The 20146-nt window shown below is 40.7% G+C and overlaps 1 protein-coding gene and 1 pseudogene across 2 annotated transcripts in view; both read right to left on the reverse strand.

The window, feature by feature from the left end:
* The window catches only part of MRPL48 (mitochondrial ribosomal protein L48), a gene marked incomplete at its 5' end in the record, with an annotated part of 62316 nt that extends 50337 nt beyond the window's left edge, over positions 1-11979 (reverse strand). Inside the window, one exon of the mRNA XM_082844983.1 lies at positions 11914-11979. Within this exon, the coding sequence (XP_082701109.1) occupies positions 11914-11979 (66 nt within the window). The remainder of the gene's footprint in view (positions 1-11913) is intronic.
* Positions 11980-14845: 2866 nt separating this feature from the next.
* Positions 14846-15039, reverse strand: LOC309965069 (H/ACA ribonucleoprotein complex subunit 3-like; annotated as a pseudogene). Its single transcript has one exon. The product of its transcript is annotated as an H/ACA ribonucleoprotein complex subunit 3-like (transcript).
* Positions 15040-20146: the final 5107 nt, after the last annotated feature.

A 20146-nucleotide genomic window follows, 5' to 3' on the forward strand; every position in this document is an offset into this window, starting at 1 on the left:
CAGCACACATTCATTTACTTATTTTACACATATCAACCATTTACTTAGCATGACTTTGTGCCAATCCTTTGAAACTTGGGAAGACAGAGATGAATATTTACATGGTCCCTGCCCTTAAGTGGCTCATAGAAGATTGCATCAAACTAAAAGTTTTTCTGTGCAGCAAAGGAAACAATCAGCGAGTGAAGGGACAACCTATGGAATGGGAGAAAATGTTTGCAAATCATTCATCTGATAAGGAGTTAATATCTAAAATATATAAGGAACTCAACTTGATAGCAAGAAAACAACCTGATTTAAAATTTGGCAAAGGATCTAAACAGACATTTCTCAGAAGACATACAAATGGTCAATAGGTATATGAAGAGACGCTCAACATCACCAATCATCAGGGAAATGCAAATCATAACCACAAAATATCATCTCACACCTGTTAGAATGGCAATTATCAAAAAGACAGAAGATAACAAGTGCTGGTGAGGATGTGGAGAAAAGGGAATCCTTGCATACTGCTGGTGGGAATGTAAATTTATACAGCCACTATCAAAAACAGTATAAACAGTATATGTATAATCGAATATTACAACAGCATTTAAAAAGAAGGAAATCCTACCATTTGTGACAACATGGATGAACGTGGAGGACATGATGCTAAATGAAACAAGCCAGGCACAGAAAGACAAATACTCCACGATCTCACCTATGTGGAACATAAAATAGTCAAACTCATAGAAGCAGAGTATGGAATGGTGGTTACCAGGGGTTGGGGCAGTGGGGGTGAAGGGGAGAGATGAGGAGATGTTAGTCAAAGGTACAAATGTACAGTTATGCAGGATAAATAAATCTAGAGATCTAATGTACTGCATGATTATAGTTAATAACACCATATTGAACACTGGAAATAGGCTAAGAGAGTAGACTTCAGGTGCTCTCATCACGCAAAAAGCTAACTATGTGAGGAAATGGTATATTAACTAGCTTGACTGTAGTAATCATTTCACTAGGTATATGTATATCAAATCATCATATTTTACACTTTAAATATATACAATTTTTAAGTGGCTCATAGAGATTAGTAAGGAGGCCAAGTTGTAAACAATTATAAAGCAATGAGGATTCCAGTTACAGAGATATACATATAAACTCTGTATGAAGGGAGTGCATGGTTACAAAGTCAACATCAAGTGAAATAACAAATATGCAGTTATTTTTATTGTTGCTGTTATTATTGCTGCTGCTACTGTTTTTGTTACTATTTTTGTACTTAGCAAGGAAAAGCTGTAAAAACTGGTAAATATGAATAGGTCTTCAGTAACAGGGAGTTTCCTTTGTTGTCAGAAACCCTGCCAAGTACCTTGTCCTATTGCTTTATCAATCCTTCCTATGATGAAATTCCAAGGAGCTACAAAGGGCTGTGTAGGTAAATCTACGTCCCCCGGAGGTAGCCCTTAACCCCTGTGGAGAAGAGTTGCTAAGAGACCACCTAAAGAGACAAATTCACAGTTAAATGATGCACTGAGCATAATGCATTGCACATAGCGGCCACTCAAATAAAAAATAGTTATTATCGGGCTTCCCTGGTGGCGCAGTGGTTGAGAGTCCGCCTGCCGATGCAGAGGACACGAGTTCGTGCCCCGGTCCGGGAAGATCCCACATGCCGCGGAGTGGCTAGGCCCGTGAGCCATGGCTGCTGAGCCTGCGCGTCCAGAGCCTGTGCTCCACAACGGGAGAGGCCACAACAGTGAGAGGCCCGCGTACTGCAAAAAAATAAAAAAAAAATTTTAAATCGTTATTATCAATTTTTATGAGGCAATTGAATGTTGGAAAATTCACTTAGGGTCAATCAGCTTTTACATCGAGGTTAGAAGTCGGATCTACACATCTTGTGCCAGATGCTGGAATGAATTAATCAGACAGGATGTCAGTCCTTGAGGAACTCACAATCAAACATGGGAAAGAGAAAGTAACAAATAATTAATACATAGTATGGCAGATGAAATAGCAGAATTGTGTGTAAAGTATTGGGGGCAGCACAGAGATGGCAATTCATTCTTCCTGGGGAAATAGCAGACAAGTCATAGTCATAGCTCCACCACAGGTTATTGTCTGCATGGGTATCTAAAAGCTGTTGGGATTTTTAGAAGTGATTTTTTTTAAATTAATTAATTTATTTATTTTTGGCTGCGTTGGGTCTTCATTGCTTGCTGTGTGCGGGCTTTCTCTAGTTGCGGCGAGCGGGGGCTACTCTTCGTTGCGGTGTGCGGGCTTCTCATTGTGGTGGCTTCTCGTTGCGGAGCATGGGCTGTAGGCGCACGGGCTTCAGTAGTTGTGGCACGTGGGCTCAGTAGTTGTGGCGCACGGGCTTTGTTGCTCCGCGGTATGTGGGGTCTTCCCGGACCAGGGATCAAACCAGCGTCCCCTGCATTGGCAGGCGGATTCTTAACCACTGTGCCGCCAGGGAAGTCCCAGAAGTGAATTTTTAAATCGAAAAAACAAAACAAAACAAAACACTTCAAGTTCTTAGTGTGTCAGGTCAGATCTTTTCAGGTTATTCTCCCAATAACCCTGTGAAGCTGGGGATCATTATACTTATTTCATAGATGAGGAACAGAGGCACAAAGAAGTTACCTAGTTAACATAAGGCACACTGTAAGCGATGAGCTGGCTAATTTCAACACCTGTGCTCCTTCGGCTCCATAGGACTGCAAATACAGGTTTCCAAAAGGGCAGGTTGGCTAAGCCAGAGAGTTTTTTCCTTCTCTAGTCCAGGTAAATGCTATCTGGTAAGATACAAATCCATCTTTGTGTTGTTCCTACACTCTGAGGAGGGAGGAAGCTGAAGGGAAGAGGTAAAAAGAAGGGGACAATTAGTTCTATGTATCGAAGTAAAAGGCTTCCCTTTTACACTAGAATACTTTAAAAGGTCAGGAATCAAGGACCCAAAAGGGAGGTGAAATCAGCATACATGGATGTAAAGATACTTTAGCAATATCTATTAATGTATTGGAATCTATATTTTTGTTGCCAAGCTTTGTTGATTATGTCATGAGTTATGAAGGTATATGAGCTTACCGAACTTCCCAGAAGGACACTTTCATACAGATATCAGATATCCTTCCCTATCCATTATTTTGTAGCTTCTCTGACTTATTTTGTCTCCAGACTCTAAAAACTAAAACTCTCTTGGGGATACCAAGACATACCTCAACACAGGATACTTTCCAGGTACTAAGGCTCCTACCTTCTTGCTTCATCCTTCTATAGACTTGTCTTTGTATCTCCAGTATCTACTCCAGGGCCTGAACCATGGTAATATGCATCTGGTGAACTGATTGAAATCTTCCTCTTCTTCTAGCTCTTTTTTCTCCTACCTCTAACCCATCTCTACAATGGCATTTCTGTCTGCACTTTCACAAGTGGCATAGTAGAGACATAAGCAGACATAAGGATGAGAGAATGTGTATTGAATCCAATCCTGCTTCTGCCATTTACTCACTATGTGGTTTTGAAAAAGAGGGAGTGATGAATGTCTGGGGAACTTCAAGTTTGGCTGAAATGTAGACATAGAGAAAAAATGGTGAGAGGAAGATCAGAGGAGACTAGAGAGGAAGAACAGAGTCACATCAGTAAATCCTAGGCCAAAGGGTTGGGGAAGCTTTGACCAGTCAGGAGCCAGTGAAGAGTGGAATAGTGGAGGAGAGAATGAAGCCAGCGAGTCCAGCCAGAAGACTAAGGGAGGAATTTTTTAAACTGGATTCCCAGTTTATTATAAAAGGATATGGTAAAGACTATAGATGAACACCCAGATGGAAGAGATGCATAGGGCAAAGTATGGGGAAAGGAGGAGGAGCTTCCATACTTTCTCTGAGCATACCACTCTCCCCAAATCTTCAGGTGCTCATCAACCTGCAAGCTCCCTAAGGGAGTAATATAAGAGAGAAGAAGGAAGGCCTAAATTAAGGCACTGATAGAGATGGAGAGGAATTAATATAAGTGATGTTAAGGAGGTATAATGACAAGGAATGGTGCCTGATTAGATGTGGGCAGTAAGGGACATTCTGAGTTATATCCTGGGATGAGTACCGAGTACCCGTCTACAAATAGGTGGCAGAGAAGTCAGTTTCCCATTCTCCCAGGCATATGATATGCTGCTTCCCCTCTCTTTATTTTCTAAAAGCCTCTTGGGCCATCAGCCTAGAGTAGGAAATAGATTGAGGCTCAACAAATCCCTTGTGACCTCCCCATTGGGAGAAATAGAAGAAAAGGGATGAAACATTTGAATGCCACCTGTAAGAGCTGCCTGAAGTAAATCCTTTAGGCCTAAATTCTGGATAGTTTTGCCTTCATGATGCGGGGATACTGGAGGGGAGGCAGCTAAGACAGTAGGGCTAAGGAAGAGGTAACCAAATAGTAAATTATGATCACTTCACTTTTAAAATGATTTGACAAATCCCTCTCTCCCTCTCCTCCAAGCCATTCTTAATGCTGCCATCAGAGTGATATTTCTAATCACAAATATAACAAATATGACCATGTCACTTCACTTCCCTGCCCAAGGACGTTTAATGCTCCCCACACACTACCTGTAGCAGTGCTGCCCAACAGAACTTTCTGCAAATATGTAAATGTTCTATTATCTGTTCTGTCCAGTATGGTAGCTACCAACCACCTATGGCAATTGAGTACTTGAAATGTGACTAGTGCAACCTAGAAATTGGATTTTAATTTAATTTTAATTAAAATGTAAATAGCAACATATGGCTAGTGGCTCCCTAGAGTAGCCTATAGTATTAAGTCCAAACTCCTGGATACAACATACCAAGTCCTTCACTCTCTAGAACTTGTCTACCTATCTAGCCTCATTTGCCACCCTTTTCAACACAAATATTACTCCCCAGTCAACATAAATTCCTGTAATTCTTCAACCATGATATACTCTCTCACACCTCCCTACCTTTGTACCTGCAATTTTCTCTGCTGAAATGACCTTTCTTTACTCATCCACCTGGAAAACTCCTACTTCTCTTTAAAAGACACAAGTTGAATGTTACCTTTCCTATTTAGCCTCTTGCATGCATTTCACAGGAAGGTATGGTCCCTCCACTATACTTCTCTGGCCTATTTTTCATGTCCTCAACACAGCATATTGTAACTATTTGCTCACTTGTATATCTCTCCCACTAGATTGTGGGCATTATTTATTTATTTATTTATTTATTTGGCTGTGCCGGGTCTTAGTTGCGGCATGCAGGATCTTCATTGCCGAGTGTGGGATCTCCAGTTGCGGCGTGTGGGTTCTTAGTTGTGGCATGTGGACTCTAGTTCCCTGACCTGGTATCGAATCCGGGCCCCCTGTATTGGGAGCCCAGAGTCTTAGCCACTGGACCACCAGGGAAGTCCCAATTGTGAGCATTTTTTAAAGAGTATTGTTTTTTATTCCACCTCAAAGATTAACACAGATAATCAAACCACCTACATGAACATTATGCAGTTTTACCAAAGGTAGGATGATAGGTATGTTTTCTCACTTTGTAGATGACAAAACTAAGGGAAGAAGATAGGTGGCTTGCCTAAGCTTAAACACCTTGTACATGACAAAAACAGGGTAATGACAATAGATTTTATTAGCTCTGGAAGTCCATTCTTATAGTCAACAACAGCAAAAAGCAAACTGGAGGCTCTGAGATCCTTCCATTGCCAATCCTAAATCTCAAACCAACACTTGGTGAATTGGCATTTACACAACACACATGAATTTGGGCCCCAAGCAACTTCACCGAGGAACTAACAATGAGGTCAGTCTTTTCCCAGATAAGAATGGAGGCTAAATGCACTGAAGCACCAACTTCTTCAGCTTTGTAAATTTCTCCTCCCCCTCAAGACAGATATCTCCCAATCTTTTTTTTTTTTTGCGGTACGCGGGCCTGTCACTGCTGTGGCCTCTCCGTTGCGGAGCACAGGTTCCTGACGCGCAGGCTCAGCGGCCATGGCTCACGGGCCCAGCCGCTCCACAGCATGCGGGATTTTCCCGGACCAGGGCACGAACCCGTGTCCCCTGCATCGGCAGGCGGACTCTCAACCACTGCGCCACCAGGGAAGCCCATCTCTCCCAACCTTTGTCCACTTAATGTTATACTTAGTCCTGTGTAGCACATTCTTAAAGGAATATTCTTCATTTTTCTTTGTAACCCCAGCATTTGGCACAGTTTGTAGAACACAATGGGGTTCCTAAAATGGTAAAAGGAATAATGAATGAGTGAATATTTATAGGTTCCTAGATATAATTATGAATTTTAGATTTTTTTTTTCCAGATCTTGCACCACACACACACACACAAAAGCATGGAGAAACTTTTGCCTTTCTGGCTTTATTTTTACAAGCCAGTTGTCTTTAAAAGCTTTTAAAAATATCTGTTCCAGCCCACAGCACAACCACATCTGAGAAAGCTTTAGGGAACAAGAGACAATAAAGGGAGACCCTTTAAAAGAATATGTTTGATCTCAGGTTAAACTTCCTTTAAAGTAATAATTCTGTGGTACCTATTATAAAAAGTTTCCCAAGGGTGTCAAATAGCTCTAATTTTTGGCTTAAGTGAAAATATATGCATTAAGCTACCTCCAACTGAAAACTATTTTAGCTTCAAGTAGGACTCTTCTGCTTCTATTTTTTGGTATAGTTTTGGTACAAAGAAAATCATACTTGAAAGGGGAAAAAAAAAAAAAAAAGAAGGCCAGAGACGGAAGAGAGCTGGCTACCTAAAAAAAGCCAGAAAGAAATGGTGCTGACTCCCCAGCCTGTACTTTACCAGGAGTTTTCTGCTTGTGCAGGGCTGGGCCGAGTGAGTGGGGATTACCTAACTCCGGAAAGAGGGAGAAAGGATGATGGAAGAGGCTGCAAGAGGGAAGCTCAAGTGGTTAATGAGATCTTAGAAGCCCATAAGAAGAGAGGGAGAGGGTGCAAAGAACCTCTCACCAAGCAGCTACATGTTCAACTCAGTTGAGAATCTTTCTAGAAGCCCAGAACCTGTGTTTAGGTTGGTCCAGCCTGGGCTCCAGCACAGGGATACCGGGAGAGTACCTGCAGCACGAAGGTCCTCCAGCATAGGGATACTGGGGTACTTGGATACCTGAGAGGCCATCCTCTCCCACCTCCTCCCATCCCTTTCAGGTTGGCCTGCACTAAACCACCTTTTTAATGTACACCATTACTCAACATATGAAAAACTCTTCTTACGAACTAGGAAGAATCCTTTGTGCTGCTGCTGCTCAAGCCCCAGATATCACATGTGTACTAAAAAACAGAAACAGAAAAGCTGTAATTTCACTCTAGCAACCTACTCAGAGTTGCTAGTGTAATTTTCCTCCCTGGCAGCTTGGCATAGGAGACACAAGTGCAGATTTTACAAAATCATGATGTGGAGGCTGATTTTGAAATAAATTCCTCAGAAGATGGGAATACTTTCTTGTCCTACTGAGATAGGAGCTTCTAACCTTCATCTCCAATTATCCTATCCTCCAGTTATCTGACTTTATTTGAATGCCTCCTCCTCTTTACCTCCACATCTACTTCCCAAGATCCACTTTCACTGTCTCTCACCTGAACTATTGTGCTGGCTTCTAATTGATCTACAGCCTTCAGTCTCATCCCCACTCCAGTTTATTTCCAAAAGCTGCCTTCCTGAAGTATATATCACGGAGATCATGATTTAAAAAACAACATTAAAAAACAAACCAAAACCTTCAATAGCTACTTATAGCCTTCCAATTTAACAACATATTCCTTTCCTTGGAATTCATAACTCTCACAATCTATCTCCAATTTACCATTCCAACCACTCCTATTTATATACCCATTACTTCTATTACACTGATAACTCCGTTCAACCTATTTTCCTATACCTCCCTTTTGGACTTTACCACTTGTATTATAGTTCTTTACAGATGTGTTTGTCTGACCCCCAGATGATGCTCTTTGATTTTAGAATCCCTGTGTGATTCAGCATTGTGTTTCTCTCAGCATCTTTATTGCATGTACATATTGGAGGCACCAGAAAATATCTGTGGACAAACACTGGGCTTGCTGATGAATACTAACATCTTTACCCCCAAGTTTCCTAATCAAAATATAAATAGTTCTCATGATATGCTACTCCTATTTGAGTCTCTGAGGACTGTTTCTTAAAAATGGGGGGGAGGGCATACTTACTGCAAAACATTTGGAGAAGATAGAAAATTATAAACAAATAGGGTTTCCCTGGTGGCGCAGTGGTTAAGAATCCGCCTGCCAATGCAAGGGACATGGGTGCAAGCCCTGGTCCAGGAAGATCCCACATGCCACGGAGCAACTAAGCCCGTGCGCCACAACTACTGAGCCTACGCTCTAGAGCCCGCAAGCCACAGCTACTGGAGCCCACACTCCTAGAGCCTGTGCTCCGCAGCAAGAGAAGCTGCTGCAATGAGAAGCCCGCGCGCTGCAATGAAGAGTAGCCCCCACTCGCCGCAACTAGAGAAAGCCCACGCACAGCAACGAAGACCCAACGTAGCCAAAAATAAATATAAATAAAATAAATAAATTTATTTTAAAAAACAAACAAAATCAACACTACCCAAAGACAGCCAGTATGGTAACATTTCATTATATTTCTCTTTTATCCATGTATTTTAAAAATAATTTTAATATGGTCTGCATCCAAGGTAGTTTTGTTTCCAGTATATTATAACATAATCTATACCCTAATTTACTAAAAGAACTCATTGCAAATATCATATTGTAGCTGGATAATATTCTATTACAAAAATGTATCATTGGATCCTAAATTGTCTACTTTTAATATTATAGATTATACTAAATTTTCATGTTAAAATTACTTCCTAATGATAGCTATCATGAGAAGCAGAATTACTTCCAGATAGATTCATTTTGAGGCTTTTGATATAGTTTGTCAAATTGCTATCACTTTATTTCTCTGTATTTCCTGTTTTACCACACCTCCAGAAACACTGAATATTAATATATTTGAAAACTTTCCAAATTTTGTTAAGTAAAAAATTTCATATCAAAAATCTTTTCAAATTTGATAGAGTATAAATTGCATAGTTTTCATTTTCTGTTGTTAGTATGACTGAACCTTTCCCATGCTTTGTTATACAATTTTATTTCCTTTGTGAATTGCTGGTTACCCATTTATCCTTTGGAGTCTTAATACTTTTATTCCTGTCAATCTCAGCCTTTTATACATACTCTTATCATGTTTTAGGAAGCAGCTTATATTCAGGGAAAGAAAAGCATGCTGGGGTTCAAGAAACCTGTTTTCAAGTCCCAGCACTACCATTATGTGACCCCGAGCAAGTCACTTCTCTCCAGACTTCAATATCCAAAACTGTACAATAAGGATGATACCCTAGAAGCTCTAAGATCAAGGGAAAGGCCAAGTAGATAGGGCTACCCTCCAAAACTCCTGCCTTCTTCTTTAATTAGAACAGCTCCCTTTTAATCCATTATATGTATATACAATTCTGAAGGCCCTCCATCTCTAACGGTCTTGTATTCCATTATTCTGCCATACATAGGCAGTTCGTTATTCTTTCCACTTTATAGATGAGGAAACTAAAACTCAATCCAAGTGAACAGATTATTCTTCAAGTCTGGCTAAGAGGACCTTCCAACTCTATTGTGGGCCCTAGCCCCTTCTCAAATCTAGAACCACCCTCTCTTCCTGAATTCCAACTCTTCCTGAGACTGGACTGCTCAGCATTTCAGGGTCCTCCAGCAAGTGTATCCCTACCATGAAATGCTCAACAAATCTCCACCCTAAATCACTTGAGGTAACCCTGTTCCTTCCAAGCCAAAGGGGTAAATTCTTCTGAGTAAAACAGAAGTCACCCTTTGTTGATAACGCTGTCATGAAGTAAGAAGTGGTCACTGACCTCATGAAGGACTCCCCTACATGCACAGTCATATAGGCCTAGGGGAGTTACTATGCCACTTGACCTTTGCCATATCTTCTCCCCCAATTTTTCTGGATTATGATTCTTCAAAAGTTTCAAAACTTTCTTTAAAAAATGTTTATGCCATCTAATAATAACAGCAACACAGTGCTTTCTTTTTCCTGAAACACCTTCACAGACATTTTCTCAAATATTCTTCACCACAATCTTATAAAGAAAGTAAAGAGGGACTTACATCCTCATCGCAAGATGAGGAAATTAAGACTCAGAGGATTGAAGTGACTTGCTCAACATCACACAGCTAGAAAGTGGACTCAGGTTTTAGCCTCCTAGCCCAATGCTCTTTTCATCCAGCCTCTACATCTCAACATTATCTCATTTGATCATTGTTACTTGGAGACCCACATTCAGGCCAATTTATCATTATTACAGGCCCCCTGAGCAGTCAGTCCCTTTACTCCCATGGAAAGTCCCATGGGAGGGAACAAAAGAGATCAAAACTTATTTCTCTCCTGTCAAGTAAATAAATAAGTGAATAAAATCATGGAAAACTCCCCCTTCTCTATCCTGCTTATCTGCCTAATTAGAAACTGTAGTGCAAGACAACATTTAGATAACTAGGAAAGCTCCTACCAGAAGTTGGGGCTGGAAGACCTAACATATTTCTTGACCAGGCTGTGAAGAGTTGTTACAGCCATTTTAACACAGGAGAAAGATTGAGTACATCTAGTAAGAGGTGACATCTTAAATGTAAAGGACCCAACTTTTTTTTTTTTTTTAATGTATGTGTTTATTTATTTGGCTGCATTGGGTCTTCGTTGCTGCATGCAGGCTTTCTCTAGTTGTGGCGAGTGGGGGCTACTCTTTGATGCAGTACAAGGGCTTCTTATTGCAGTGGCTTCTCTTGTGGAGCCCAGGCTCTAGACATGAGGACTTCAGTAGTTGTGGCTCGCAGGTTCTAGAGCACAGGCTCAGTAGTTGTGGCGCAGGGGTTTGGTTGCTCTGCAACATGTGGGATCTTCCCGGACCAGGGATCAAATCCGTGTTCCCTGCATTGGCAGGCGGATTCTTAACCACTGCGCCACCAGGGAAGTCCGAAAAGACCCAACTTTTGAGAAGACTCTGATTATTAGATACTCCTACGTTTGGTGAAAGTTTGGTTTTGTTTCTTCAGAGATCCTTACCACCCCAAGATATTATGATTCTGAGTTTCTCAAGAGTGTAATACTCTAGAATCCTAAGGCTGTAAAGTGTCTAAAGGCTCTAAAATCTTGTAATTCTTGTGGAACAACTTTACAAAGGGAAGATCAAGTTGTGGAGTAGCCAGTTCTTAGCTGTCTCTCCTTCTCTACCTGCCCCACCCCTAACCTGCTATTCACTTAAATCTCCAAGTATTTAATTGCCCATTGGAGAAATACAAAAATTATGGCACGTTCATCCATGGAATACTTTATACTATATATTCAATTAAAATGACGAAGAAAAATACTTACTTTGTAACAAAGAATACATGACTTTATATAGCATTACCCCAATTGTGTTAAAATAGATACACAGAAAAAAAAAAAGGAAGAATGACAAAAATCAGTCATGATTATTTCTGGCCGGTGGGATATCAGCATTTTTCTTTTCATTATGCTTTCCCGAATTTCCTAAATTATGCATATATTTTTATAATCAGAAAAAAAATGTTTTAAGTTCAAACGTGTTAGGCCATACCTGGCGCCGCCAATTTATTGTTGGGATACAGAGATGAGTCATCTCAAAGGCGAGGGAGGGGCCAGCTGGGCATTGACAAGGGCTGGCTTTGAAGGGGAGGGACAAGCACTGGATAGGGTGAGGGCTGATCAGCTCAGGTCGAGTTCGACCCGGAAGCGCTGACGGTAGCTCACGACAGGGCAAAATCCAGCCACAAGAACTGGGAATAACGTGGCAACCACAATATGCGAGCAAGGCCCGTCTCACCCAAGACGCGCCGGCGGCCCTCTGGCTCACGCCCCTGGCGAGTTCCCGCCCCTTGCCTTTCCCCATTGGTCCGCTGAAGCTCATTTGGCTCCTAGTGCCCGCCCCTCTGGGGCGTACGAGAGGTGGTGCATCCCTCCCCCACTTCCGACAGGAGCAGCCATACTGAGTGTGGCGGGACCGAGACGGGTTGGGGGAGCACTTCGCCCTTTGGCCTCCGCTTTTATCCTCCCAGTGTTTCTCTTTAGTCTCGGGTTATCAGGACCCAGAGGAAAGGGCTGTTTGCCAGTTGGTAGCAGGGCGTTCGTGTGAAGTGCAGAGGTTTCCTTCACTGCCTCCAGTTCCCAGGAGGCCGGCGGGTTTTAGTTTTCAAAAGGAGATGTCATCACAAAACCTTTCCAAGGTCCTAATGCCCTGTGGTTAGGATCTCAGAACCACTTAAAATCAGATCCTTAGAGGTAGGGTGACCATATAATTTATTGTTAAAACTGGCACAGATTTGAAAGCCTAAGGTGATACTATTAATTACCATTGGCCCAACAGTCATATATGTGGACTGTTCTGGAATTTTAGAGCCACCCTACTCCAGGTCAAGTCCTAGGCCCAGGTTTTTATTTGTGTGTGCGTGTGTGCACGTGCGCGCGCACGCTGAAATGTATGTACGGAACACTTCCATTTTAATCATTTTTATTTTTTTATTTTACTGTAGTTGATTTACAGGGTTATATTGGTTTCAGGTTTACAATGTAGTAATTCTAGATTTTTATAGATTATTCTCCGTTTAAAGTTATAACATTGGCTCTACATTAGATGCTTGTATCTTATTCATTTTATATCTTCTACTGCGTGTCTCTTAATCCCCTTAACCTATCTTGTCCCTCCCCCACCCCTCTCCACAACGGTGACCACTAGTTTGTTCTCTATATCTGTGTCTGTTTCTGTTTCTTGTTATATTCATTTGCTTATGTTTTAGTTTCCACATATAAGTGAAAACACAGTATTTGATTTATTTCACTAAGCATAATACCCTCTAGCTCCACCCATGTTGCTGCAAATCCTTCTTAATCATTTTTAAGTGGCATTAATTACATTCAGAGTGTAGTGCAACTGTCACCATTATCTGTTTCCAAAATTTTTTATCACCTAAAATAGAAACTCTACCATTTGGCAATAACTCCCCATTACCCCATTTCACCAGCCCCTGGTAGTCTCTTTGAATTTGCCTTTACTAGATAATTCACATAAGTGGAATCATGCAATATTTGTCCTTTTATGTCTGACTTACTTCCTCAGTATAATGTTTTCAAGTTTCATCCATATTGTAGCATGTATCAGTACTTCATTCCATTTTATGGCTGAATAAAATTCCATTGTATGGTTATATCACAATTTGTTTTTGCATTTATTAGCTAGCTGATGGACACTTGGGTTGTTTCTACCTTTTGGCTATTGGAAATAATGCTGCTATGAAAACTCCCGTACAAGTATTTTGTTTGATTCCCTGTTTTCAATTCTTTTGAGTATATACTTAGGAGTAGGATTGTTGGGTCATATGGTAATTCTATGTTTTAACTTTTTGTTTTAACTTTTAACCTGTCATACTGTTTTCCACAGCAGCTGTACCATTTTACACTCCCATCAAAAACAGATAAGGGGGGACTTCCGTGGTGGTGCAGTGGTTAAGAATCCGCCTGCCAATGCACGGGCATGAGTTCAATCCCTGGTCCAGGAAGATCCCACATGCTTCTGAGCAACTAAGCCCCTGTGCCACAAGTAGTGAGCCCGCGTGCCACAACTACTGAAGCCCGAGCACCTAGAGCCCTGCTCTGCAACAAGAGAAGCCACCGCAACGAGAAGCCCACTTACCACAACAAAGAATGGCTCCCACTTGCTGCAACTAGAGAAAGCCTGCACACAGCAACAAAGACCTAATGCAGGCAAAAAATAAATAAAATTTTTTTAAAAAATGGATACGTGTTCCAATTTCTCTACATCCTCACAAAAACTTTTTATTTTCCATTTTTTATTTTATTTATTTATTTAACATAAATAAGCAGGATCAACAAGCAGGACCCTGGCTTACTTCAGGACATAAAGTTTATAGAATGGGTCTTTAATTCATGGCCTGGGATACCAAGATTTTAGAAATCTAAATCTTTACTGGCTGAGTTACATGAAGGGCTCCCTGTTCAGGCTAAGAGCCAAAATGTCAATTTCACTTAAATTTTTTTTCTACCAGTGTACATTAATAGAAATGCCCTTGCAAAATTTGACTTTAAAAAAAATTGGGCACATATGTCTGAAGTTTAAAATCATTTTATTCAACAAATATCTACAGAGAACTTTAGGTCTGTTACCATCTTTATTCTTATTTTGTTCATTAATTTGTAAAGTAAATATTATGGATTTCTCTTTCTCTGAGATTTACATGGTGCTCTCTATTGAGGCTTGAACGAGGCTAGTCCTTCCAGCATGTGTCCAAGTCAAGATGAAATGTGGCGTATATGTAGTGCCAATGCTTCCCCATCACATTCATTTCTGGATATCTTTAAGTAGCATATTTTTTTCCTTCAAGACTATAAGGTTTGGGATAGAGAGCAATTAGAAATCACAAGGATAGGAGGGATTTTTAGACCCTGTGCTAATTGGAGTAGGTGGTAATGTTGGTGCGGTCATATTATGTTTTTTTTTCTTCAAATCATTGTAATAACCTGGCAGTGATTCAAAGTATAAGAAGATTCAAACATCTTCCCTTTAAAGGGGATGCTACCATGATTGCCTCACAACAAGCATGATCCAAGGCAATCATGAGACTGGATTCCAAAGAGCAAGGGTCGTAGGAAAGCTTCAAGGCTCACAGATTGAAGAGCTTGGTTTCAGAAAGTCTCTTGAGGGCGAGCAGACAGCAGAAGAGACCTGAAATTTTAAGAGATCCTCAGAGGACGGGGTGCAATTGCTGGGTCATGAGCACCTTAAAGCATGCCTTGATGGTAATATGGTGTCAAGAGTATTTGTTGCCTGGGAGAACTGAGCAGGATGGGGCATGCAGGTCTGTTGTCTCATAGGGTCAAGCTTCTTCAGCGAATAGATCCGGTCTCCCTGCTCATTGAGATAATACTGGAGAAACATGACCACACCAAAGCCAGAGGGTCCAATTCCGTCTGCCCATATTATGTTGTGCTTTAAAAAAAATATGGAAATTTTTACTTTTGGAAATTAAAAAAAAAAGAATCTGTACAAAATAGAAGCTGCATTCACTAAGCAGTCAATTCTATAAGTGAAGAAATTGCCAATTAAAAACATTTTATTGGGCTGCCCTGGTGGCGCAGTGGTTGAGAGTACGCCTGCCGATGCAGGGGACATGGGTTCGTGCCCTGGTCCGCGAAGATCCCACATGCCGCAGAGCGGCTGGGCCGGTGGGCCTTGGCCACTGAGCCTGCGCGTCCGGAGCCTGTGCTCCGCAACGGGAGAGGCCACAACAGTGAGAGGCCCGCGTACCGCAAAAAAAAAAAAAAAAAATTATTTATTTATTTATTTATTTTGGCTGCACCATGTCTTAGCTGCAACACGCGGGATCTTCCTTGCAGCATGCAGGATCTTTAGTTGTGGCATACAGGCTATTAGTTCTGGCCTGCGGGCTTCTTTGGTTGCAGCATGAGGCCACTTAATTGCGGCATGCATGTGGGATCTAGTTTCCCGACAAGGGATCGAACCCAGGTCCCCTGTATTGGGAGCATGGAATCTTACCCACTTGACCACCAGGGAAGTCCCAGAAATTGCCAATTATAACGTTCTCTCTTTCAAACCTTTCCACAAACCTTCCCACCCCTTGAGCCAATCTTCTATCAGAATTGCCTTTAAAAATAAACAGACCTGGGCTTCCCTGGTGGCGCAATGGTTGAGAGTCCGCCAGCCAATGCAGGGGACACGGGTTCGTGCCCTGGTCCGGGAAGATCCCACATGCCGCGGAGCGGCTGGGCCCATGAGCCATGGCCGCTGAGCCTGCGCGTCCGGAGCCTGCGCTCCACAACGGGAGAGGCCACAACAGTGGCCCGCGTACCGCAAAAAAAAAAATAAAATAAAAAAATAAACAGACCTGAAAGAAAAGTGTATCTAAATATGATTTTTGTACCTGCAGAGCATATCTCTTCTCAAGAACATATAAAAGGCATAATAATCTCCTTTGCTCCTTCCCAAATTTTCTGCAACTAGGAATTATAGTGAGTATTTTACTCTATCCTCTATAAAAATCAGAAAATTATAGTATGTGTTTTCTAGTTCAGTCTCTCTGTTGAGCATGTGAGATTGCTTGGTTTTAAACTTTGGATTAGGGCAGTCTCACTGCTAAAGAAAGAAACCCTTAGCCAGTCTGTGGGGCTGCAAGATCTGATTTCTTACTAGAGGTTACTCATAATTAGAGTTGCAAGATTTAGCAAACAAAAATAAGGATGCCCAGTTAAATTTGAATATAGAATTTAAAATTCTAATTTAATTTGGTATCCAGTATTTTATCTGGCAACCCAATCTAATTAATACACCAATATTATGCATTCATTATTTCAACTTAATATGTTTTTATTGAACACCCCTAGAGTAAAACACTGGGCTAGGCTTTGTAGGTCAAACCGAAGGTAAAATGTGTGTCCTCGAAGAATTTATAATATTGGAAGATATAAGGCAGGACACTGAAATTACATGTAAACAAACGAAAACTACATGTATAATAATGTTACTATATAGAGCTGCCTGTCAGTCTCTCTGTAGTTTGTTTCTTTGAATGTTGAGTATTGGTCCCTTTCAGGTATTTGTATTTGGAAGAACAGAGTCCTTCCCCTGTAGTAAAGTTCTGTCTTGGAATTAGCATGACTTTTGCCTGTTCATTACTACCAAAGCATAAATACCTGGTATTGAACAGGACTGTTCAATATTTTAACTGTCTATACAGCAAAGTGAAAAATTAGAAAGCTAGACACTTAAATGCTCTTTTCTCATTATAATTTCAAGCTTGCTTTATCTTAATTTCTGATTGATATTTAATCAGTAGTAGTTTGTTATACTTTGAACTTTGTGTTTGCCTTCTGTTAAGAATTTAATGGAATTTAATGACTCTAAACAAACACTTAAGAAGATGGTACTTAAAGGAAGCCTATGACCCCTTTGCAATGGATGAATTGTTTTGCAATGTGAGTAATTTCATTCTCTAATTTATGAGTTTATAAGTAAAATGGGTTAATAGTTCAGATACTAATGTTAAGTTTTCTATCAAATAATACAAAAGGGATGTTATCCCAAGGGGAAAAGAGTAACATCTCTATATAAACATTTTTTTTGCATCTTTCCCGCCAAATGATAACTATTTATTTAGTTCTTTCTCTGTGCAGGCACTATGCTACATGCTTTACAGACATCATTTAATTTAATTCTGATGGAGAAACCAAGGCTAGAGAGGTTGGAGATGTGACCCAATATTTTTTTAGGATATCTGGTGATCTTGTAAACACTAACAACAGAAAGCACAACTGCATGCAACATTTTTCTTAAATGAAGAGTTTTAAAGCACTCAATTTTTAAAAGAGAGATCCGAGTTAAATACAAGGAAAAACTTCCTGATAATGAAGAACTGGAATGGAGAGAGTGGAGAGATTTTCTTCACTATATAGTATACTAAAGGATCAGTTGATGTTTATATGCCTAGAAGCCGATAGAGATGAATAAGCACTACAGATATTCTCTGAGCTCAGTAATTATGGGAAAAGGACTTTGCCTGGAGACCAGAGAGGGGACTTGTATCGGAGGTGTATTGTTCCCTTTCCAGCTTCAATCCTATGTCCACCTGGAAACTTGCATGGCAATTGCTACTTCTAAAACAATAAATAATAATTATCTACCTCTAGCTTGCATGGCAATTGCTACTTCTAAAACAATAAATAATAATTATCTACCTCTAGCTATTGGATTCTTACTTCAATGAAATATGTGTAAAACTAAACTCACTATCTTCCTGCCTTTCTTGACCTTGTATGCCCCACTTCTTTATTTGCTACCTTCTTTTTTCTTTCCCTCTCTTCAGAACAAAATTCCTTAGATGAAAGAGTCTTCACTTCTTACCTCCATTTCTTTTTTTTCCCTCCATTTCTTAGTCTCCCATTTCCTCTTAAACCCAAGTGTGGCTTCTCTCCTCCTCTCTCCATTGAAACTTCTTTGACTCAGGACAGTGACATTTTAAAAAAGGAAAACTTTATTGAAATATAATTTACATATGATAAAGTCACTCATTTTAAGTGGCTTAATTATAATTCAGTGATTTTTATTAAATTTACAACATTGTACAATCATCACCACAATCAAATCTGGAAACATTTCTATTGCCTTGAAAAGAGCCCTGTGCCCATTTGCAGTCACTCACCTTTTGAGAACAGATTCAGTGAATGATTTTCAGTCCACAACTTACCTAACTGCTCTGAATACATTTGGCCCTACTGACCATACCTTTCCTTTTGAAACTTTCTCTTCCCTTCTTTCTAGCCATCACTTTCTCCTGCTTTCTCTCCTAACTTTTTTTTTTCTCTCCTAACTTTTTAATAATTCTTCACAGATTACTTTCTCTGCCAGGCTTTATTATTTTAAAAAATATTTATTTATTTATTTATGTATTTGGTTGCACCGGGTCTTAGTTGCGGCACGCGGGATCTTCCTTGCCGCGTGCGGGATCTTTGTCACGGTATGAGGGATCTGTTTCCCCGGCCAGGGATTGAACCCCAACCCCCTGCATTGAGAGCGTGGAGTCTTAGGCACTGGACCACCTGGGAAGTCCCTGCCTTACTTAAAATTTATTTATTTACTTACTTACTTATTTATTTATATCTGCATTGGGTCTTTGTTGCTGAGTGCGGGCTTTCTCTAGTTGCGGTGAGTGGGGGCTACTCTTCGCTGCGGTGTGCGGGCTTCTCATTGCGGTGGCTTCTCTTGCTGCGGAGCACCAGCTCTAGGCACGCGGGCTTCAGTAGTTGTGGCATGCGGGCTCAGTAGTTGTGGCTCCTGGGCTCTAGAGCGCAGGCTCAGTCGTTGTGGCACACGGGCTTAGCTGCTCCATGGCATGTGGGATCTTCCCGGACCAGGGATCGAACCCGTGTCCCCTGCATTGGCAGGTGGATTCTTAACCACTGCGCCACCAGGGAAGTCCCCATCCCTTACTTTAACTATTGCTGTTCCATTGAGTTCTGTCCTGGCCTTTCAGTCTACACCTACTTAAGTGATTACATTCATCTTCATGGCTACAACTGCCATCTGTAAGCCGATGACTCCAAAATTTCTATTTCCAGCTCAGACTCGTGCCCTGAGCTCCAGTCTGGTATAGTATAGTAAAACTACTTATCATCAACAGTGGTTCTTCTCTTGGGCTCTCGCTATAAAAAATGCAAACAGAAAACTCATCAAATTAGCAGTTAAATCCTGTTCCTCTTTGAGGAGGAAATTAAGATTCACCTATATAGTATTAAGTATCAAAGTGTTAGATGAAATATGAAATATACATATGATCGCTGAAGTCTATAGACAATAATATACTCTTCTTGTCAGATCTTGTAAGTAAAATAGAATTTTAATGTACCTGCAACTCTATTACTTCATTCTAGCTTAAATTTTTACATATGTGTCTCACCAGGAGATTGATATAAACTCAAGAGCAGGGACAAAATCTTTTTCTGCTTTGTCTTTCCAGTAAGAAAGCACAGTGCTTGGTATAAAGTAGGTAAAAGTATTGTAGAATGAATAAATGAATGTATCAGGGCAGAACATACTTGAAACTGAACTGGTGTGTTAGTGTAGTGTACATTGGTGGTGGACTACCAAATGTCATTTTCCATCTTTTCTTCCTTATTACAAAATTGTAATTTTTTTGTAATAACCCATCTCCCTCCACATAGCAATACACCTTTGTATTTATCATAGAAATCCTATTTCTTATGCCAGTGACAGATATAGGATGGCTATATGAAGAAATTCTTGCCAGTAAGATGTAATGGGCAAAGAAGATATACAGATTGCCAACAAACTCATGAAAGAGTGCTCAACACCATTAATCATTAGAGAAATGCAAATCAAAACTACAATGAGATATCATCTCACACCAGTCAGAATGGCCATCATCAAAAAATCTACAAACAGGGCTTCCCTGGTGGCGCAGTGGTTGAGAGTCTGCCTGCTGATGCAGGGGACGCGGGTTTGTGCCCCGGTG

This window comes from Leucopleurus acutus, assembly GCF_964270905.1.
Source record: "Leucopleurus acutus genome assembly, chromosome: 8".
In the NCBI taxonomy this organism is placed as follows: domain Eukaryota; kingdom Metazoa; phylum Chordata; class Mammalia; order Artiodactyla; family Delphinidae; genus Leucopleurus; species Leucopleurus acutus.